Genomic DNA, 23,379 nt, shown 5'->3' on the forward strand with positions numbered 1-23,379 from the left:
CTTGTTGCTATAACCTGGTGATATAACTGATATGTTAGTTTTTTCTAGCTGCTTTTCTAAGAGTTGGTGTTTATTAGCAGAATCACTAGGTCCAGTTAGGTTCATCCACTCTATGGATTCATTAAACCCCTATGCATCTATCTTTTACCTTTGAAGGTACGGTATGTTCATAGGTGGGTTGAGTGTTCCTTTACAGACTTCAATTCACCATGGTTGTACAGTACAATAGATTATTGGAGCATTTTTGTTTTTGCAGAGCATTTGAACTTGTTATGCAGCCAAGCCACATGTACTGTAGCTAACCTGCACACAAGCTGTCACACCTTGAAACTGTCTTACATGAAAGTACACGCCCCTCCAACTGCTAATTACTAATGGGATCTCTCTGAGATCCGACTTCTCCCACATGCTGAAATCTAGCGTCACATACCAGGGAAATTACGTCGACAGCTTTTCTGGCACCTAAATGCAACAAAACATCATTTATAAACACAATCTATTCATGTTTTTTGAGCACTATTATTTGTTTATGGGCATGATAACTGTACTTTTAGTTTATGGTAGACACAGCTTGTTCGCACATTTTCCAATTTTACCACTAGTTATGAACGCAACATGAGTTTCTACATCACCCTCTCTTGTTAAATAAAAGTGCCACCACTGAAATACGCCTGTTACTTCCTGCCTCGTTGGGTGTTTGTCTGTCTTTTTCGAAAGCATCATAGAGCATTTTCATTTAATGCAAGATATTGGTGAGTTGTATTTAATGTTTAAAATCTATTGATCATAATTCATAACATTTCCCTTGTTTAGCATTTTTTTGTGGTTCTGTTAGAATTGCATTCCATCTTTCTGGCATTCTCTCATGTCCTCTTTCCACTATCTGCATGTCCATCCTTCAGCCAGTGGTGTAAGAATACTTGAAAGTACTAGTTAAGTAGTTCTTTTGGGTATCTGTATGTACTTAACTATTTATATTGTTGACAACCTTAACTTTTACTCCACTACATTTCTAAGCAAAATATGGACGTTTTACTCCCATATGTTTTCCTTGACACCTAAAAGTAGTCAGGTGTTAGAATACGAATGCTCACTCAAGACAACAATATGGTATGATTAATGTACTGTATCAAAGTAACACGTTGCCATTCTTACTTGGTTTGTAAATTATGTCTGAGTTGGAGTGTGTCCCTGTCTGTTAAATGTTTTTTATATATATAATTCCGTCTAGTTTGCTTAAATTAAGGAATTTGATATATTTTACATTTTTATATGTTTCAGCATTTACTTTTTACTTTCAAGTATGACAATTGAATACTTTGTCCACCACTTAAGTATATTTAAAAACAGATACTTTTAGACTTTTACTCAAGTAGTATTTTACTGGCTGACTCACTTTTACTTGAGTCATTTTCTATTAAGATACTTTTACTTCATATTCCTCCCAATCTCTGTCTCCACATTTCCTCCTCCTCACTGGTTTCCCAACACTGGTTTCCCAACCCAGAGTACCACTGCACCTCACCTGCCTGTCTACCAGCCCAGATCAGCCCACAGTACCACTGCTGTTCACCTGCTTGTCGATCTGTCCACGATGAAGCTCATCTTGACTCTCTCTCTCATCTGCATTCACTTCTGCTCAGGTAACACGACTGACCTCTCACAATTAGAGGTGTCTACCAAGATAAATGGTTTCTTAACTGCATCACTCCCAAATGCCTGTGTAAATATTCATCATAGCTAAATGGCCTTTACAGTAATTTTTTTTAAATGTTCTTGTTTTTCAGTTGAGATGCTGCAGTGTTTCAACTGCACTGATGCAGCATGTACAACCTCTTCTTTAGTTACCTGTCCAGCCTCAAATGAAAGATGTCTCACTGCAACCAGAACCATAAAAGGTGTGTTTAGAGTTTGTTGTCCACTACATGCTAACGCTTCAAGACAAATTAAATGATGCTGTTAGCTTCCTCATGAAGGATGCTTTTGAACACTCCTGTAAGATTACAGTGTAATTGACTCAATTGGTAATTGACTCATTGCTCTATGATACTATTTCATCAGATTATATTCTAAATTGATCTATTCTTCTCTGGTTTTGGATCTGTTACTGGTGAAGGTCCCGATAATACCACCGTGGTACTCAAAATGTGTTCACCATCCTCCATCTGTGTAACTCCTCTTAACACTGAAGTCACAGTGTCAGGGAACTTGGGCATCATAAGGGCTGCCTCTAACCAGCTCTGCTGTAACACCAATGGGTGCAACAATGAAACTCTGTCTGGTAAGAGACTTGTGTCCTTTATTTAAATTAAATTTGGTTTTCAACAATGTATTTGATGTCCTGATTTCAATTGTCATAGTTTGAAGAAATATATGATCCGAGTGTGTTTCTTACACATCTGGACAGCATCCATGCTCATCTTTAGAAAATGTCTGAAACCCTACCTCTTTAGAATATCTTGACTAAATCCCATAGTGACCCCCCCCCCCCCTCCAAGTGATCATGCTGTTTGTATGTGGCTGCTATGAAAGTGAACTGTGTTTGCGTATGATCAGGGATGTATTCATTCTGCCGATTCTGTTGAAAAAAAATCTTAAACGGAAGAAAACTAAATTCAGATACCTGAATTTGTCCAATAGAAACTCTTGTTAACAAATGTTGGACTAATGATTACACCCTAGATCAGCTAGATGCAGGCAAGGGTGTGCAAGGCAGTATTGAATGTGTCACTGTCTGTCACCTTGATTACTCAAATGTTGTAACAACCTCATGATGGATACAGGGAAAATGCAAGTGTCATATAGTAGCCTAAACCTATTGATGTTACATTGAGCTGGTAGAATGGAATATGAATGACCGTCATCCAAAATGCTGTAATAGAAATAAGGCCACGCTCATAAAAAGATTATTGTCCTCCCTAATCTTAAATGGACCGACCACCACTGAATGGAACCCAGATCTATATGTGACCACCTGGTTACTACGACACCGTTCTCCCAAGGACACACAAACCAGAGTGGCCACCGCAAAGCTCAAGAGCCTGACCCTCTCTGGAAGTTGCTGTAGCCCTGCTTGGGATATTTAGCCTAGATTGACTATTGGTTGAGACACAGGTCCCAGTCTACCATGGTATGGGAGATTGAAAATGGGAATTAGGCCAAGTTGGAGGTAATAATGCATTTTGATTATATTTTATTAAGATGCCTAAATACACCACGCTAAAAGATTGATTGTATGGCTGTTTTAAAATTAATTTCCTGCTATTCTTCTTAGTAATTATTTATGTTCACTACTTGGTCAAATGATTTGATGACAAAATCTATGCAAATAAATTATATGAATTGATAGTTCACCTCTTTGTCTTCTTTTATTCTGTAATAGGGTATATTGTAACCATGTGTCCAAGCTGATCAAATCAAAGTTTATTTCTTTGTCCTTGTAGAACCTACGCCTTATAGACCTACTCATCACGTATTATTATTATTACAAATAGAAGATTACCACTTCTCACAATGGTGCTTGTTAAGTAAAGTTAGATCAAAGCTGAATCACTGTCTCGCAAGATCCTATATTGATTACTATGAACAAAAATATATACGCAACATGTCAAGTGTTGGTCCCACGTTTCATGATTTCTCAAAAATGTTGTGAGCAAATTTGTTTACATCCCTGTTAATGAGCATTTCTTCTTTACCAAGATAATCCATTAACCTGACAGGTGTGGCATATCAAGAAGCTGATTAAACAGCATGATCATTACACAGGTGCACCTTGTGCTGGGGACATTAAAAGGCCACTCTAAAATGTTTTGTCACACAACACAATGCCACAAATGTCTTCAGTTTTGAGGGAGCGTGCAAAAAAATACATATTTTCCACCATAATTTGCAAATAAATTCATTAAAAATCCTACAATGTAATTTTCAGGATTTTTTTCTTCTAATTTTGTCTGTCATAGTTGAAGTGTATCTATGATGAAAATTACAGGCCTCTCTCATCTTTTTAAGTGGGAGAACTTGCACAATTGGTGGCTGACTAAATACTTTTTTGCATCCACTGTATATGAATTTTTAGGGGTGTCAATTTCACCCCTACCTTTTTGAGAAAGAATCTATTACTTGTTAAACAAAGTCTCTTTCGCTGAGCAGTTTTATTAGTATAAAATCATATGTCCCTAGTTTTATTGCATACAAAATATTTTTTTTAATTATTTATTTTATTCAGTCACTATTACTTATCTGTATCAAGGGTGTCAATAATGTCAGACCCCACTGTACTGTGTCATTGGCTCAAATCCGCTATCAGAACCAGGCCAATATGCTTCCTGAATGTGTTTCCATTGCATTACCAATGAAAATAGTTATTTTTAGATACTGGAGCTAGCTATGTCCACTGAATGTACTGTAGAATGCATATCCACTGATATCCATTTCCGTTCTCTTCCTACAGCCCCGAGTTCACTGGCTAACGGAAGACAATGTACCTCCTACAGCAGCTTCCAAGGCGTTGTGCATAACAGCACTGTGGCCTGCCTGGGGGTGGAGGACCAGTGCTTGAGCTTCAGCGGCAATGGTGACTTGTTTTGTTGTTCATTATACAAAAACTCATCACATTTGTGCAACTATAGATCAGGTGTTCCCCCCCCCAAAAATGTAAAATGTTTGTTGAGATAGCCTATATCAATCAAATGTACACTGCTCAAAAAAATAAAGGGAACACTAAAATAACATCTTAGATCTAAATGAATGAAATATTCTTATGAAATACTTTTTACATAGTTGAATGTGCTCACACAAAAATGATCAATGGAAATCAAATTTATCCACCTATGGAGGTCTGGATTTGGAGTCACACTCAAAATTAAAGTGGAAAACCACACTACAGGCTGATCCAACTTTGATGTAATGTCCTTAAAACAAGTCAAAATGAGGCTCAGTAGTGTGTGTGGCCTCCACGTGCCTGTATGACCTCCCTACAACGCCTGGGCATGCTCCTGATGAGGTGGCAGATGGTCTCCTGAGGGATCTCCTCCCAGACCTGGACTAAAGCATCCACCAACTCCTGGACAGTCTGTGGTGCAACGTGGCGTTGGTGGATGGAGCGAGACATGATGTCCCAGATGTGCTCAATTGGATTCAGGTCTGGGGAACGGGCGGGCCAGTCCATAGCATCAATGCCTTCCTCTTGCAGGAACTGCGGACACACTCCAGCCACATGAGGTCTAGCATTGTCTTGCATTAGGAGGAACCCAGGGCCAACCACACCAGCATATGTTCTCACAAGGGGTCTGAGGATCTCATCTCTGTACCTAATGGCAGTCAGGCTACCTCTGGCGAGCACATGGAGGGCTGTGCGGCCCCCCAAAGAAATGCCACCCCACACCATGACTGACCCACCGCCAAACCGATGATGCTGGAGGATGTTGCAGGCAGCAGAACGTTCTCCACGGCGTCTCCAGACTGTCACGTCTGTCACGTGCTCAGTGTGAACCTGCTTTCATCTGTGAAGAGCACGGGGTGCCAGTGGCGAATTTGCCAATCTTGGTGTTCTCTGGCAAATGCCATACGTCCTGCACGGTGTTGGGCTGTAAGCACAACCCCCACCTGTTGACGTTGGGCCCTCATACCACCCTCATGGCGTCTGTTTCTGACCGTTTGAGCAGACACATGCACATTTGTGGCCTGCTGGAGGTCATTTTGCAGGGCTCTGGCAGTGCTCCTCCTGCTCCTCCTTGCACAAAGGCGGAGGTAGCGGTCCTGCTGCTGGGTTGTTGCCCTCCTACGGCCTCCTCCATGTCTCCTGATGTACTGGCCTGTCTCCTGGTAGCGCCTCCATGCTCTGGAGACTACGCTGACAGACACAGCAAACCTTCTTGCCACATCTCGCATTGATGTGCCATCCTGGATGAGCTGCACTACCTGAGCCACTTGTGTGGGTTGTAGACGCCGTCTCGTGCTACCACTAGCGTGAAAGCACCGCCAGCATTTAAAAATGACCAAAACATCAGCCAGGAAGCATAGGAACTGAGAAGTGGTCTGTGGTCCCCACCTGCAGAACCACTCCTTTCTTGGGGGTGTCTTGCTAAATGCCTATAATTTCCACCTGTTGTCTATTCCATTTGCACAACAGCATGTGAAATTTATTGTCAATCAGTGTTGCTTTCTAAGTGGACAGTTTGATTTCACAGAAGTGTGATTGACTTGGAGTTACATTGTGAATTTTAAGTGTTCCCTTTATTTTTTTAAGCAGTGTATTTATAAAGCCCTTTTTACGTCAGCCAATGTCACAAAGTGCTATACAGAAACCCAGCCTAATACCCCGAACAGCAAGCAATGCAGATGTAGAAGCATGGTGGTTAGGAAAAACTCCCTAGAAAGGCAGGAACCTAGGACGAAACCTAGAGAGGAACAAGGCTCTGAGGGGTGGCCAGTCCTTTTCTGGCTGTGCCGGGTGGAGATTATAATAGTACATGGCCAAGATGTTCAAACATTCATAGATGACCAACAGGGTCAAATAATAATAATCACAGTGGTTGTAGAGGGTGGAACAGGTCAGCACCTCAGGAGTAAATGTCAGTTGGCTTTTCATAGCCGATCATTCAGAGTTAGAGACAGCAGGTGCGGTAGAGAGAGAAAGTCGAAAACAGCAACATCCGGTGAACAGGTCAGTGTTCCATTGCCGCATGCAGAACAGTTGAAACTGGTGCAGCAGCATGACCAGGTGGACTGTGAACAGCAAGGAGTCATCAGGCCAGGTCGTCCTGAGGCATGGTCCTCCGAGAGAAGAGAGAGAGAGAATTAGAGGTAGCATACTTAAATTCACACAGGACACCGGATAAGAAAATAGAAATACACCAGATTTAACAGACTGACCCTAGCCCCCCAACACAAACTATTGCAGCATAAATACTGGAGGTTGAGACAGGAGGCATCGGGAGACACTGTGGCCCCGTCCGACTATACCCCCGGACAAGGCCAACCAGGCAGGATATAACCCCACCCACTTTGCCAAATTACAGCCCCCACCCCACTAGAGGGATATCTTCAACCACCAACTTACCATCCTGAAACAAGGCCGAGTATACAGTAGCCCACGAAGATCTCCCCCACGGCACAAACCCGAGGGGAGCGCCAACCCGGACAGGAAGATCACGTCAGACTCAACCCTCTCAAGTGACGAACCCCTCCTAGGGACGGCATGGAAGAGCACCAGTAAGCCAGTGTAATAGGGTTAGAGGCAGAGAATCCCAGTGGAGAGAGGGGAACCGGCCAGGCAGAGACAGCAAGGGTGGTTTGACGCTCCAGTGCCTTTCCGTTCACATTCACACACCTGGGCCAGACTACACTCAATCATAGGACCTACTGAAGAGAGGAGTCTTCAATAAAGACTTAAAGGTTGAGACCGAGTCTGCGTCTCTCACATGGATAGGGAGACCATACCATAAAAATTGAGCTCTATAGGAGAAAGCCCTGCCTCCAGCTCTTTGCTTAGAAATTGTAGGGACAATAAGGAGGCCTGCGTCTTGTGACTGTAGCATACATGTAGGTATATACGGCAGGACCAAAACGGAAAGATAGATGGGAGCAAGCCCATGTAATGCTTTGTAGGCTAGCAATAGAACCTTGAAATCAGCCTTAGCCTTAACAGGAAGCCAGTGTAGAGAGGCTAGCGCTGAAGTAATATGATCACATTTTTTGTTTCTAGTCAAGATTCTAGCAGCCGTGTTTAGCACTAACTGAAGTTTATTTAGTGCTTTATCCGGGTAGCCGGATAGTAGAGCTTTGCAGTAGTCTAATTTAGAAGTGACATGGATGAATTTTTCTGAATCATCATGGTCCTGAGTAACGCCGAGGTCCTTTACAGTTTTATTTGAGATGACTGTACAACCATCAAGATTAATTGTCAGATCCAACATAAGATCTCTTTGTTTCTTGGGACCTAGAACTAGCATCTCTGTTTTGTCCGAGTTTAAAAGTAAAACATTTGCCACCATCCACTTCTTTATGTCTGAAACACAGGCTTCCAGGGAGGGCAATTTTGGGGCTTCACCATGTGTCATCGAAATGTACAGCTGTGTATCGTCTGCATAGTTAAGTTAAGATTATGTTTCTGAATGACATCACCAAGAGGTCAAATATATAGGGAAAACAATAGAGGTCCTAAAACGGAACCTTGAGGAACACCAACATTTTCAGCTGATTTGTCAGAGGACAAACCATCCACAGAGACAAACTGATAACTTTCTGACAGATAATATCTAAACCAGGCCAGAACTTGTCCGTGTAGACCAACTTGGGTTCCCAATCTCACCCAAAATAATGTGGCGATCGATGGTATCAAAAGCAGCACTAAGGTCTAGGAGCACGAGGACAGATGCAGAACTTTGGTCTGATGCCATTAAAAGGTAATTTAGCACCTTCAAGAGTGCAGTCTCAGTGCTATGATGGGGTCTAAAAACCGACTGAAGCGTTTCGTATACATTGTTAGTCTTCAGGAAGGCAGTGAGTTGCTGGGAAAAAACTTTTTCTACAATTATAGAGGAATGGGATATTTGATATAGGCCAATGGTTTTTTATATTTTCTGGGAGAGAGGCTTTTACTGCTGCCACTTTTAGTGAGTTTGGTACACATCCGGTGGATAGGGAGCCGTTTATTATGTTCAACATAGGTTGGCCAAGCACAGGAAGCAGCTCTTTCAGTAGTTTAGTCGGAATAGGGTCCAGTATGTAGCTTGAAGGTTTTGACTATTTTCATGAATGTGTCAAGAGAAATACGATTAAAAAAGCTTGAGTGTCTCCCTTGATCCTAGGTCCTGGCAGTGTTGTGCAGACTCAGGACAACTGTGCTTTGGAGAAATAAATAGATTTAAAGAGGAGTCCGTAATTTGCTTTCTAATGATCATGATCTTTTCGTCAAAGAAGTTCATGAATTTATCACCGCTGAAGTGAAAGCCATCCTCTCTTGGGGAATGCCGCTTTTTAGTTAGCTTTGCGACAGTATCAAAAATAATTGTAGGATTGTTCTTATTCTCCTCAAATCAATTGGAAAAATAGGATGATCGATCAGCAGTGAGGGCTCTTCAATTCTGCACAGTACTGTCTTTTCAAGCTAATCGGAAGACTTCCAGTTTGGTGTATTTCCGTTCCAATTTTCTGGAAGCTTGCTTCAAGGCTCGGGTATTTTCTATATACCACGGAGCTAGTTTCTTATGATAAATGTTTTTAGGGGTGCGACTGCATGTAGAGTATTACACAAGATTAAATTAAGTTCCTCAGTTACAGTAGGTGGTTAATCGATTGTTGCACTCTTATGTCATTGGGTAGGTGGAGGGAGTCTGGAAGGGCATCTAAGAATCTTTGAATTGTCCGAGAAGTTATAGCACGGCTTTTGATGACCCTTGGTTGGGGTCTGAGCAGATTATAAATTGTGATTGCAAACATAATAAAATGGTGGTCCGATTGTCCAGGATTTTGAGGAAAAACATTTAGATCCACAATATTTATTCCACGGGACAAAACTAGGTCCAGAGTATGACTGTGGCAGTGAATAGGTCCGGAGACATGTTGGACAAAACCCACTGAGTCGACGATGGCTCCGAATGCCTTTTGGAGTGGGTCTGTGGACTTTTCCATGTGAATATTAAAGTCACCAAAGATGTGGATATTATCTGCCATGACTACAAGGTCCAATAGGAATTCAGCAAACTCAGTGAAGAACACTGTATACGGCCCAGGAGGCCTGTAAACAATAGCTATAAAAAGTGATTGAATTGGCTGCATAGATTTCATGGCTAGAAGCTCAAAAGATGAAAACGCAGTCATTTAAAAAAATTTTTTATTGAAATTTGGTATCGTAAATGTTAGCAACACCTCCACCTTTGCAGGATGCGTGGGGGATATGGTCACTAGTGTAACCAGGAGGAGAGGCCTCATTTATCACAATCAATTCATCAGGCTTAAGCCATGTTTCATTCAGGCCAGTCACATCAAAAATATGATCAGTGATTAGTTCATTGACTATAACTTCCTTGGAAGTGAAGGATCTAACATTAAGTATCCCTATTTTGAGATGTGAGATATCACAATCTCTTTCTATAATGACAGGAATGGAGGAGGTCTTTATTCCATTGAGATTGCTAAGGCGAACACTGCCATGTTTAGTTTTGCCCAACCTAGATCGAGGCACAGACACGGTCTCAATGGGGATAGCTGAGCTGACTAAACTGACTGTGCTAGTGGCAGACTCCACCCGATTAATTTAGTTTAATCTGAGGGAATTAGGAAAATGTTGTTTAAGTTGTTTTGAAGCTCATTCATCTTTGAGTTAGGCTTTTTAATGATAATATTATGAATAATAATACAAATTAAGTCTAGACCCGATTTCCCCAAATTGTATTATTATGTTTTATTATGAACCCTCAATTTATATTGTACATATTCTATTTGACAAAAAGTGATTAGATCAATTGATATAAACAGAGTCAAACATTGTATAAGATTTACTTCCTAACCAAAATCCAATTTCTTTGACTCCTCAACTTTTGAAGGTCGAAGCTCAGCTTCTGAATGTCATGGCGACAAACCAAAGATATTCCCATATGCATCAGAGTCGTGTCTTCACTCATAATTATTCATGATTCATTCATTTATTAACCATAATCATGGTAGCCTCCACATTAATGTAGAAGTGTTTAGAAACATATTCTATTATTATTTTTTATTTTTTTAAGTTACTCCAAAATGACACGATACATTATTTACCATTCATTTCTATTAGGCACAAAATCATTTGAAACACAATCAAAACAAACAGTAAATGCATCCAACAAGTTTGTAGAGTAACAAGCTTGATGTAATCATTGTGTGCTAGGAATATGGGGCCAAATACTCAACTTTTGACAACTGTAATACACATATTTTCTAAAACAGTTCACCCGATATGGATGAAAATATAATCAAATTAAAGCCGACAGTCTGCGCTTTAACCTCAAGTCATTGTATAATTTCAAAGTACTGGAGTACAGAGCCAAAACAGCAAATGTGTCACTGTCCCAATACTTTTGGAGCTCATGGTATTATTGTTGATTCAAAACAATTAGATTTGAGTTGTTCTATGAGAGAAAGATGTTCGGAAAACTAAATATGTTGTTCTCTTTGACAGTACTTGGCTCAATCAATTATATGGTGAACATCCAGGGCTGTACATCTACCAACGTGTGCAACTATATTGATCAACTGCTGCCCTCAAGTTACATAAACTTTGTGCAATTCACCTGTAACACAGCCCCTTTACCTGTAACTGTAACCAAAGCCCATAACACAGCCTGGTCCATCAGACTGAGCCTAGTCCCTCTGCTGCTGGGCCTCACTATCAGCAAACTCATCTGATATAAACAGAGATGAACATATCGGGACTCATATGACAACATAATGCATTGATTACAAAACAACAGAATGTACAATGATTTTTATGTATTGTGAAATACGTACTATAATTGAAATTCTGTTGTTGATATGGAATTTGCCAGATGATGCCCTGTTACATTATATAGTGTGCTTGCTTGAGGAAATACTTTCTTATATATTACTCTGTATATTTGATAAAGTGTGATTGCTTGTAAGTTTAAAACAAATCAGCTCTGTCAATGCCAATAAAGTTTCTATCACTTTACCAAAATGGAAATAAAGTGTTATCTTATTGTGAACGTAAACCAATCACACAATATTTTTAAATTTATTAGGAATTAATGCTTATTTTTTAACAGATAGGGATAATAGCTAGCTAACACTCTTAAATCCAAATAATAACAGAGTGTATGGGAGAACCTAATCATACAGAATGCTACCTTCCAAACAGAAAATAAACTTAGACAGTCTTTTTTATTTGACTTAGTGGATTCAGTTTCTCTCTACACTTCTTCTACAGAGGAGAGGAAAACCTGCCGGGGAACAGGATGTGTCTATAAAGGAGAGGAAGGTGTGGTCTGCCGTGAAGCGTTCCACTTGGATCATACAGAATGGCACAGTGCCAGCAGTGGCAGCCGCTGCCTTAGTCCCCTCCTTGTTTACCTCCACAAAGGCCTTATGTGTCACGTGTATAATTGATTGATTGGAGACAGGCGCAGGAATACGTAATAGGGAGTTTTAATACTCCACCCAAAAATACAACATGCCTTGAAAGGCACAGAAACGAAGCCCAAATCAAACACGTATACTAAGACACATGGATGTAACCCAAACAAAAGCGCGAGGTTAAACCCCTAATAAATACACAAGACAACAATAACACACAATAACACAGCACGAGACCTGTAAACAATACACAGCACGAGACCCGTAAACAATACACAGCACGAGACCCGTAAACAATACACAGCACGAGACCTGTAAACAATACACAGCACGAGACCCGTAAACAATACACAGCACGAGACCCGTAAACAATACACAGCACGAGACCCGTAAACAATACACAGCACGAGACCCGTAAACAATACACAGCACGAGAAATGTAAACAATACACAGCACGAGACCCGTAAACAATACACAGCACGATACCCGTAAACAATACACAGCACGAGACCTGTAAACAATACACAGCACGAGACCCGTAAACAATACACAGCACGAGACCCGTAAACAATACACAGCACGAGACCCGTAAACAATAAACAGCACGTGACCCGTAAACAATACACAGCACGAGACCCGTAAACAATACACGGCACGAGACCCGTGAACAATACACAGCTAGATGGAGCAACAGGGCCCTGATCGATCATTACCGCTGTAGTCTACGTGAGGACGTCCGTCGGGAGCTGGCCTGCAGAGACACCACCCTCACCTTTGACCAGCTGGTAGACCTATCCATCCGGCTGGACAACCTGCTGGCTACTCGTGGACGTCCAGATCGGGGTCTGGTTGTTTCCTCCTCCCGCATACCCTCTCCGATACCCATGAAACTGGGAAAGGTGCGCAGGGAGACCGGAGGGGGTTACCGCTTGTGCACCGTATGTGGCCGCAGACGGCACACTGCTGGTCGGTGCCGGGTTGTTTCCTCTGAGAATCGAGGTAGCAAGCAGAGCATTCTGGCGTCACCCCAGGTGAGTAGGCACCATTCTCATCCAGAGCCCTCTGTTGCACATATGTTTGTCTCTGTTACTTTTCCTGAATTTTCCCGGCGCTAGATGGAGCAACAGGGCCCTGATCGATCATTACCGCTGTAATGATCGAGCATAAGGCTCTAGTAGATTCAGGCGGGGCTGGGAATTTCATTAATAAAGGATTAGCTCATAGTTTAGGGATCCCCATTGTTCCTGTGGATATGCCTTTCCCCTTTCATGCCTTAGATAGTCGACCATTAGGGTCAGGGTTTATCAGGGAGGCCACCACTCCTTTGAGTATGGTAACGCAGGGGGGTTACAGGGAAAAGATGAGTATTTTTCTTATTGATTCTCCTGTGTATTCCATGGTGCTGGGCCTACCCTGGTTAGCTTGTCATAACCCCACTGTTTCTTGGCCACAGAGGTCTCTCACAGGGTGGTCGCGAGAGTGCTCAGGTAGGTGTTTAGGGGTTTCCGTTGGTGATACTACGCTGAAAAGTCCAGACCAGGTTTCCACCGTGCGCATTCCCCCAGAATATGCCGTATTGGCTCTCGCCTTCTGTAAAAAGAAGGCGACTCAATTACCACCCCATCGACGGGGGGATTGTGAAATAGATCTCCTGGTAGACGCTGCACTTCCCAGGAGTCACGTGTATCCCCTGTCACAAGCGGAGACGGTGGCTATGGAGACATATGTCTCCGAATCCCTGCGTCAGGGGTACATTCAGCCCTCCATTTTACCTGAAGGATGGAGGTTTGCGCCCGTGCATTGATTATCGAGGTCTCAATAAAATCCTGGTGAGGTATAGTTAACCTCTTATCGCTACGGCGATTGAGTCAATGCACAGGGTGCGCTTCTTCACTAAACTGGATCTCAGGAGTGAGTACAATCTGGTGCGTATTCGGAAGGGAGACGAGTGGAAGACGGCATTTAGTACCACCTCAGGGCATTATGAGTACCTCTTCATGCCGTATGGGTTGATGTATAAACAAGATTTTCAGAGACTTGCACGGGCAGGGTGTAGTGGTGTATATCAATGACATTCTGATATACTCCGCTACACGTGCCGAGCATGTGTTCCTGGTGCGCAAAGTGCTTGGTCGCCTGTTGGAGCATGACCTGTACGTCAAGGCTGAGAAATGCCTGTTCTTCCAACAGTCCGTCTCCTTCCTAGGGCTTTCCACGTCAGGAGTGGAGATGGAGAGTTACCGCATTGCAGCCGTGCGTGACTCCCACCACGATAAAGGAGGTGCAGTGATTCTTAGGGTTTTCCAACTACTACTGGAGGTTTATCCGGGGTTTTGGTCAGGTTGCTGCTCCCATTACCTCACTGCTAAAGGGGGGCCCGGTGTGCTTGCAGTGGTCGGCTGAGGCGAACAGGGCTTTTAGTCACCTGAAGGCTCTGTTTACCTCGGTTCCTGTGTTGGCCCATCCGAATCCCTCTTTTCCGTTCATAGTGGAGGTGGAGGTGGACGCATCCGAAGCTTGGATAGGAGCAGTGCTCTCTCAACGCTCGGGTACGCCACTGAAGCCCCTGTGCCTTCTTTTGTGAGGGACCGGGAGTTGTTGGCTGTCGTCAAGGCCTTGAAGGCGTGGAGACATTGGCTTGAGGGGGCTAAACACCCTTTTCTAATCTGGACTGATCATCGCAATTTGGAGTACATGCAGGAGGCGAGGAGACTGAATCCTCGTCAGGCAAGGTGGGCCATGTTTTTCACCCGTTTTGTGTTTACCCTCTCTTACAGACCAGGCTCCCAGAACGTGAAGGCAGACGCACTGTCCCGGCTGTATGACACAGAGGAGCGGTCCACGGATCCCACTCCCATACTCCCAGCCTCTTGTTTGGTGGCGCCGGTAGTGTGGGAGCTGGAAGCGGACATTGAGTGGGCGTCACGTGCAGAGCCCTCTCCCCCTCAGTCTCCAGCTGGGCGTCCGTACGTTCCGTCTGCTGTCCGCGACCGACTGATCTATTGGGCCCACACGTCACCCTCCTCTGGTCATCCTGGGATAGGTTGGACGGTGCGCTGTCTTGATGTGAGGTACTGGTGGCTCACTTTAGCTAAGGACGTGAGGATTTATGTTTCCTCCTGCTCAGTGTGCGCCCAGTGCAAGGCTTCTAGACACCTGCCCAGAGGTAAGTTACAACCCTTACCCGTTCCACAACGGCCGTGGTCGCACCTGTCGGTGGATTTCTTAACTAATCTTCCACCTTCACAGGGTAACACCACGATCCTGGTCGTTGTGGATCGTTTTTCTCAGTCCTGTCGTCTCCTCCCTTTGCCCGGGTCTCCCTACGGCCTTACAAACCGCGGAGGCCCTGTTAACACACGTCTTCCGGCACTATGGGGTGCCTGAGGATATAGTGTCTGATTGGGGTCCCCAGTTCACGTCAAGGGTCTGGAAGGCTCGTCTGGGGGTCTCGGTCAACCTTACCTCAGGTTTTCACCCCGAGAGTGATGGGCAGGTGGAGAGAGTAAACCAGTATGTGGGTAGGTTTCTGCAGTCTTATTGCCAGGACCGGCCGGAGGAGTGGGCGAAGTTCGTGCCCTGGGCAGAGATGGCCCAGAACTCGCTCCGCCACTCCTCCACTAACCTTTCTCCCTTTCAATGTGTATTAGGGTATCAGCCGGTTCTGGCTCCTTGGCATCAGTCAGACCGAGGCTCCTGCGGTGGACAATTGGTCCCGGCGCGCGGAGGAAACCTGGGAGGCTGCCCACGTCCACCTTCAGGGCACCATACTGCGCCAGAAAGTTGGCGCAGACCGTCACCGCAGTGAGGCCCCGGTGTTTGCACCAGGGGACAGGGTATGGCTCTCGACCCGAAACCTGCCCCTCCGCCTGCCCTGCCTGAAGCTGGGTCCGCGGTTTGTGGGGCTGTTTAAAGTCCTGAGGAGAGTGAACGAGGTATGTTGTAGGTTAAAGCTACCCACTAATTACCGTATTAACCCCTCGTTCCATGCGTCTCTCCTCAGGCCGGTGGTGGCTGGCCCGCTTCAGGAGGCTGAAGTGCGGGATGTTCCTCTGCCCCCTCTGGACATTGAGGGTGTCCCGGCGTACTCCGTTCGATCCATCTTGGATTCGAGACGTCGGGCGAGGGGCCTTCAGTACCTTGTGGACTTGGAGGAGTACGGTCCGGAGGAGAGATGCTGGGTTCCGGTGGAGACGTGTTAGATCCTTCCATGCTGCGAGAATTCCACCGTCTCCATCCGGATTGCACTGCGCCTCGCCCTCCGGGTCGTCCCCGAGGCCGGTGTCGTGGGGGGGTGGGGTGGGGGGGGTACTGTAACGACTACTTATTTTCCACCATAATTTGCAAATAAATCCATAAAAAATCCGACAATGTGATTTTCTGGATTTTTTTTCTTCTCATTTTGTCTGTCATAGTTGAAGTGTACCTATGATGACAATTACAGGCCTCTCTCATCTTTTTAAGTGGGAGAACTTGCACAATTGGTGGCTGACTAAATACGTTTTTTGCCCCACTGTACTTGCTCACCTATGCTGAGCTAACACATTGTACCTATATACATGTGGCCAGTGACCCATAATCCCTTGTGAGAGTGCCCCTATTGTACAAAACAGCTTAAAACATTCCTAGACAGACAACATGTACACCGTTCAAAATGGCTTTTACTTATTTGTCTTAGTCAAAGCAAGACTTCTGTAAAGGACAAATTAAATCAAATCAAATCAAATTAAAAAGTTAACAATAGTTCAAGCAAGTCATAAAACATGATAGACATATGTAATGCATTTTTAAATATCATTTCACAGCCTTTTTAAAGAGACAATTTAGGGTATGTTGCTGCACAGTCCTGGAAATGCAGATCCACGTATTGCAGGATGTGGTCCACAGCACTGAGCAGAAGGATGTCTGTGTTCTCATCAACGTCCAGCTCAGATGAGTAGTTCTTCACCGGGACGATGTAGGAGGTGGACATGCCAAGCAGAGCCCCAGCGTTGGTCATCTACTCACATACACACACACACATTTGTTTTACTATCCTTGTGGGGACCAAACAATTGATTCCCATTCAAAATCCTATTTTCCCTAACATCTAACCCTTATCCTAACCCTAACCTTGATACTAATCCTAACCCGTAACCCTAGCCCTGAACCTACCCCTAACCCTGATTCTAACCTTAACCCAAAGTGAAACCCTAAACCTAACCCCTAAGCTTAAAATAGTATTTTTTTCCTTGTTTTACTATCCTTGTGGGGATTTCTTGTCCCCACCATGACAGTAAAACCAAATACACAAGTCAGTCAAGGATGTTCATACAGGGTGGTTAAATGTCAGATGTTCCAATAGCTGATGTTCCAATAGCTAACTAAAACGTCAATAAAGGGTATTATTGAGAATACCGTCTGCTGAACGATCTGACTGTTGTACACCTGGGTGATGTCACGGGCAGTTTCCTGACACACCTGGTCCACGTGTGTCAGCAGTGCCACTTGATGCACACCTACAAAACACATTTGTTTCACACACTGTCAACTGACAGAATTGACCACAGTTCCTACAACCATTACTGCCATTGCGAAAAAGCTTCTTGTATTGCTCACCCAGGTCACTGATGTGTTCTCGGAGCTGTTGGAAGGTGGTGCCCAGACCTTTGGTGTAGCTGGACACTTTAGAAGCATCCACCACAAAGACGACACAGTGGACCTTGTCTTTAAGGGACGGCTTCTTTACATACCCCACAGTCTCTGATCTCACAGGCTGCTCAGGACTGAACTGTAGAGGATGGATGAGAACATTAGCTTGGTTGTTCAAACCAACCAGCTGAGAGAGTATTTATAATATTCTCTACTGAACAGAGAAATGTATATCAGGGGTGAGCAACTCCTATCCTGTGAAGCTGCCTGCATGAGTATGTTCCAACCCAGCACTATCTCATCTGAATCATAACAGTGGTCTAAATTGCAGACTGTGATTAGTTGAATCAGGTGTGTTAGAACTAAACTGGAACAAAAATCGGCACACACTGTGTGTTAGAGCAGACCTGGAACACACTGTGGCCGCTGTTGCTCAACTCCGAGTTATAGGAATGTTACACACACTGTGCCCCTGTAATTTTAACGGCGACATCCAATACTTGCATTCTTTCTTACACACAACGGTGGCACCTGTGTCCGTGCTCCCTCACGTACCTTGTGTCCCTCGGGTGCATGGCCTTTGATGATAGCCAGAGTGTCATGGAGGGTTAGTCCAGTGGTCTCCCCATCTCCCAGACCCATGACATCACACAGGACCAGCGCAGTAGGCTGCTCTGGACTCCGCCCACGGATGTTGAACAACTGGAGCTGAGATAGAGAACACAGACAGAATTATACGTGTAAGGATATACAATGTGGTTTACAATATGGAGTGATTACCAATAATAGTTTTTGTAACTTAACTAAATCTTTATTTACGCATGTAATTGATCTATATCATCCAGCCCCAAAACTCCCAGTTTCTAACAAACTCAAATACTTTCTATGTTTTTTTACCTCTACCTTTTTGGTGAAGCTGGCAGAGGAAGAGCCAACCATGGCTCGGTTAGTGAATCTTCCTGTGAAGACTGACTGAACAGAGCTGATGAAGCTGGACTTGCCGGCTCCGACAGGACCCAGCAGCAGAACCCGAGCCTCAGACAAAGCCTCACAACCAGGCTTATAGGAACTGATAGACTCCATCAGGGTCTCCCTGCGACTGGGCAAACATTGGTCATTATCAATTAAATATGATTACATGGTGGATTGTTTAGTAGGCCTAGTTGGTGTACATAGGTAAGTTTGAGTGTATTGTTGTGATACCCTACTCACTCCTCAGTCCATGCCACCTCCCTCCATGGGGACTCCATCTTACTTTTCCACTGTTCTGCCCCTAGCAGGCCTAGAGTTGAGAGAGTATAGTGTAAGAGCAAACTAATGAAAATCATGAATTATCAGGTAACTGTACTCTACTGGAGAGTGGCAATGAGTCTCACAACACACAATAGGTGATTAAAGGTCCGGTGCAGTCAGTGTAGATTTCCTTGTTAGACTATTAAAGGCCCAGTGTGATTTCCCTGTTAGACTATTAAAGGCCCAGTGTGATTTCCCTGTTAGACTATTAAAGGCCCAGTGCAGATTTCCCTGTTAGACTATTAAAGGACCAGTGTAGATTTCCCTGTTATACTATTAAAGGCCCAGTGTAGATTTCCCTGTTAGACTATTAAAGACCCTGTGCAGATTTCCCTGTTAGACTATTAAAGGCCCAGTGCAGATTTCCCTGTTAGACTATTAAAGACCCTGTGCAGATTTCCCTGTTAGACTATTAAAGGCCCAGTGTAGATTTCCCTGTTAGACTATTAAAGGCCCAGTGCAGATTTCCCTGTTAGACTATTAAAGGCCCAGTGTGATTTCCCTGTTAGACTATTAAAGGCCCAGTGCAGATTTCCCTGTTAGACTATTAAAGGACCAGTGTAGATTTCCCTGTTATACTATTAAAGGCCCAGTGTAGATTTCCCTGTTAGACTATTAAAGACCCTGTGCAGATTTCCCTGTTAGACTATTAAAGGCCCAGTGTAGATTTCCCTGTTAGACTATTAAAGGCCCAGTGCAGATTTCCCTGTTAGACTATTAAAGGCCCAGTGTAGATTTCCCTGTTAGACTATTAAAGACCCTGTGCAGATTTCCCTGTTAGACTATTAAAGGCCCAGTGTAGATTTCCCTGTTAGACTATTAAAGGCCCAGTGCAGATTTCCCTGTTAGACTATTAAAGGCCCAGTGTGATTTCCCTGTTAGACTATTAAAGGCCCAGTGCAGATTTCCGTGTTAGACTATTAAAGGCCCAGTGTAGATTTCCCTGTTAGACTATTAAAGGCCCTGTGCAGATTTCCCTGTTAGACTATTAAAGGCCCAGTGTAGATTTCCCTGTGTTTTATATATATTTCCACACTATAAGGTTGGAATAGTACTGTGAAATTGTGAAAATCATTATAATGCCGTTTTAGTGTATGAGCTGTTTGAAAAGACCCCCTGAAATTGAGTGGAGTGGAATGGAGTTTTGGCCTGCCTGGTGACATCAGGCAGTAAATTAGTTAAAATACGAATAAGAAAGAGAGTTCTAAGCCTCTCTGCCAATAACAGCTAGTTTTCAGTTTTCCCTTCCATACTCCCAGACAGTCCCAGCAAAATTATTGCTTGAGAAATTGTTCTTTTGCTAAGCTATTTTTGTTTATTTTTGACCATTTTAATTGGAAACACTCACTGTAAGGTACTTAATTGTTACACATAAATTATTTTATATTGAGATAAAAAACGGCTGCATTGGACCTTTAAGAAATGTACTCCAACATCATGATAGTCAACACCTATTTGCTTACCTGCAAACCCCCCAGGTGCATTTATCACATTCCCCTTGCGGACTTTACCCGAGTCAGGTCTGCCGTCCCCTCCCAACAGGTTTGTTGCAAAAGTTATTGATGAGGGTTTCTCACCATGCAAAACTGGTGTAGAAAAATTAGGACAACTTCCAGGTACCGTCCCGAAGTTGAAGGACATGCTGTCAATGTAATAACATATTCATATACCATCATGCAACATTGAATTCTTAAAGCCAATGACCGTAATAAAATGAACATGGTTCAAAGAGTAACATAAAGTAAACTAAACAAACCTACCTAGCAAGATTGCTTGGAGATTTTATCCACAACCAGCTGAGCCTATGGATCAGTTTGACCTGATAGTATTGTGTATCTGTTTCTCAGTAGACTTGTGGGCGTGTCTGTTGTGTGGAAACGAAAGTGAAATTTTGAAATCCCATTTCTACTTGTCTTTCCAGTAGAGCTGTGTTCAGCCTAGAGTAAAAACAAACCTCAGTTAACTCAACTTGAACTTAGACTTTTAATAATTACAATAAGTCTATCATAATTTTATAAAGGTCTGTCTTGGACTAGCAGGAAAAGGGATGCGGCTGTTGGGAGCACAATCTATAACTGTTGTGGGTTCAGCAGGAGTGTTGCCCACATACTGAAGCTGAGGATCCAATTTCAGTATAGGCTACTCGTGTGGTGATTAGAACAGTTGCATTATCTTGAGACTGCCCGAGGATTATCCCACCATTGGCACCAGTGTATTAATTAAATGGAAAGTGCTCAAACTGCACCAACTTGCGACCCTGTTGTGACAGGGAAATCTAACTACCGCCCATGCTATATAACTGTCCAGTCCTCTAGTACTACACTGACATACTACACTTGCGTGAAATACTGAACTGATGCAACACATTTTCAGCAAGACACCATTTTCAATGAGACAGAAAAACAGACAATGAATAGCCCATCGAAAAACTGAATCAGAAAGTTTGGGGCAGTTATGCTGAATCCACATATTTTGCCTATGGACATGCTATTGTACACACACACTGTATGTCATTCACAGTCCTCTATGTACAGTGCATTCAGAAAGTATTCAGACCCCTTGACTTTTCCACATTTTGTAAAATTGATTCAATAAAAAAAAATCCTCATCAATCTATACACAATACCCTATAATGACAAAGTGAAAACAGGTTTTTAGACATTTTGGCAAAATACCTTATTTACATAAGTATTCAGACCCTTGCTATGAGACTGGAAATTGAGCTGAGGTGCATCCTGTTTGCATTGATCATCCTTGAGATGTTTCTACAACTTGATTGGAGTCCACCTGTGGTAAATTCAATTGATTGGAAATTATTTGTAACACACACCTGTCTGTATAAGGTCCCACAGTTGACAGTGCCTTTCAGAGCAAAAACCAAGCCGTAAGGTCAAAGGAATTGTCTGTAGAGCTCCGAGACAGAATTGTGTTGAGGCACAGTTTGGGGGAAGGGTACCAAAACATTTCGGCAGCATTGAATGTCCCCAAGAACACAGTGGTTTCCATCATTCTTAAATGGAAGAAGTTTGTAACCACCAAGAGCTTCAGAGTTCCTCTGTGGAGATGGGAGAACCGTCAAGAAGGACAACCATCTCTGCAGCACTCCACCAATCAGGCCTTTACGGTAGAGTGGCCAGACGGAAGCCACTCCTCAGTAAAAGGCACATGACAGCCTGCTTGGAGTTTGCCATAAGGCACCTAAATGACTCAGACCATGAGAAACAAGATTCTCTGGTCTGATGAATCCAAGATTGAACTCTTTGGCCTGAATGTCAAGCGTCACCTCTGGAGGAAACCTGGCACCATCCCTATGGTGAAGCATGGTGGTGGCAGCATCATGCTGTGAGGATGTCTTTCAGAGGCAGGGACTGGAAGACTAGTCAGGATCGATGGAAAGATGAATGGAGCAAAGTACAGAGAGATCCTTTATGAAAACTTGCTCCAGAGGGCTCAAGACCTCAGACTTGGGTGAAGTTTCACCTCCCAACAGGACAACGAACCTAAGCACACAGCCAAGACATTGCAGGAGTGCCTTCGGGACAAGTATCTGAATGTCCTTGAGTGGTTCAGCCAGAGCCCGTACTTGAACCTGATCGAACATCTCTGGAGAGACCTGAAAATAGTTGTGCAGCGACACTCCCCATCCAATCTGACAGAGCTTGAGAAGATCTGCAGAGAAGAATGGGAGAAACTCCCCAAATACAGGAGTTCCAAGTTTTTTGCATAATACTCAAGAAGACTCGAGGCTGTAATCGCTGCCAAAGGTGCTTCAACAAAGTACTGAGTAAAGGGCCTGAATTGTCACGCCCTGGTCAAAGTATTTTGTGTTTATGTATTTGTGTATTTGTGTTTATGTATTTGGTCAGGCCAGGGTGTGGCATGGAGTTTTTGTATTTGTGGTGTGTTTTGTCTTGTGGTTTTGGTGTGTATATATTTGGGATTGTAGCTAGTGGGGTTATCTAGCAAGGTCTATGGCTGTCTGTAGTGATTCTCAATCAGAGGCAGGTGCTTATCGTTGTCTCTGATTGGGAACCATATTTAGGCAGCCATATTCTTTGAGTTTGTCGTGGGTGATTGTCCTTAGTGTCTTTGTTCCTGTCGCATTGTTAGTTGACACAAGTATAGGCTGTTTCGGTTTTCATTACGTTTATTGTTTTGTAGTGTTTAGTGTTTATTCATTGTTACGTTTGTTTGAATAAATATGGATTGCAATCGACACGCTGCAGTTTGGTCCGACTCTCCTTCATCACAACTAGAAAGCCGTAACATGAATATTTACGTAAATGTGATATTTCAGTTTTCCTGTTTTTGCTTTGTCATTATGGGGTATTGTGTGTAGATTGATGAGGGGGAAAAAACAATTGAATCCATTTTAGATTAAG

At 43.5% G+C, this 23,379-nt stretch overlaps 2 protein-coding genes across 3 annotated transcripts; one reads left to right on the forward strand and one right to left on the reverse strand.

The window, feature by feature from the left end:
- The first annotated feature begins 429 nt into the window (after positions 1–429).
- Positions 430–11,683, forward strand: LOC109889107 (phospholipase A2 inhibitor and Ly6/PLAUR domain-containing protein). The gene is made up of 6 exons (XM_020480304.2): positions 430–752; positions 1,508–1,643; positions 1,788–1,898; positions 2,117–2,281; positions 4,451–4,573; positions 11,162–11,683. The coding sequence occupies exons 2-6, from the start codon at positions 1,595–1,597 to the stop codon at positions 11,386–11,388; spliced, it is 675 nt and encodes a 224-aa protein (XP_020335893.1). The 5' UTR covers positions 430–752; positions 1,508–1,594; the 3' UTR covers positions 11,389–11,683.
- Positions 11,684–16,716: 5,033 nt separating this feature from the next.
- ifi44g (interferon induced protein 44g) lies at positions 16,717–20,892 on the reverse strand. Of its 2 annotated transcripts, none has more exons than XM_020480305.2 (8): positions 20,758–20,892; positions 20,461–20,639; positions 18,917–18,986; positions 18,602–18,803; positions 18,260–18,412; positions 17,672–17,843; positions 17,471–17,571; positions 16,717–17,072 (listed from the first exon to the last, which is right to left on the reverse strand). In XM_020480305.2, the coding sequence occupies exons 2-8, from the start codon at positions 20,636–20,638 to the stop codon at positions 16,884–16,886; spliced, it is 1,065 nt and encodes a 354-aa protein (XP_020335894.1). In that variant the 5' UTR covers position 20,639; positions 20,758–20,892; the 3' UTR covers positions 16,717–16,883. The 2 variants fall into 2 exon arrangements, with proteins under 2 accessions (XP_020335894.1, XP_020335895.1); XM_020480306.2 differs by having other exon boundaries at positions 18,608–18,803; positions 20,758–20,891.
- Positions 20,893–23,379: the final 2,487 nt, after the last annotated feature.

The sequence above is a fragment of the Oncorhynchus kisutch genome, linkage group LG4 (genome assembly GCF_002021735.2).
Source record: "Oncorhynchus kisutch isolate 150728-3 linkage group LG4, Okis_V2, whole genome shotgun sequence".
Lineage (NCBI taxonomy): Eukaryota > Metazoa > Chordata > Actinopteri > Salmoniformes > Salmonidae > Oncorhynchus > Oncorhynchus kisutch.

What these genes read in the sequence shown, in the direction of transcription:
- LOC109889107 (XM_020480304.2), top strand. Translation starts at nt 1,595, where the DNA reads ATGAAGCTCATCTTGACTCTCTCTCTCATCTGCATTCACTTCTGCTCA. An exon ending in CTGCATTCACTTCTGCTCAG is followed by an intron (nt 1,644 to 1,787) that starts GTAACACGACTG and finishes CTTGTTTTTCAG; the next exon opens with TTGAGATGCTGCAGTGTTTC. An exon ending in CTTGAGCTTCAGCGGCAATG is followed by an intron (nt 4,574 to 11,161) that starts GTGACTTGTTTT and finishes TCTCTTTGACAG; the next exon opens with TACTTGGCTCAATCAATTAT.
- ifi44g (XM_020480305.2), bottom strand. Translation starts at nt 20,638, where the DNA reads ATGTCCTTCAACTTCGGGACGGTACCTGGAAGTTGTCCTAATTTTTCT. An exon ending in GCTTCACCAAAAAGGTAGAG is followed by an intron (nt 18,413 to 18,601) that starts GTAAAAAAACAT and finishes TCTCTATCTCAG; the next exon opens with CTCCAGTTGTTCAACATCCG. An exon ending in GTCAGATCGTTCAGCAGACG is followed by an intron (nt 17,073 to 17,470) that starts GTATTCTCAATA and finishes GTATGTGAGTAG; the next exon opens with ATGACCAACGCTGGGGCTCT.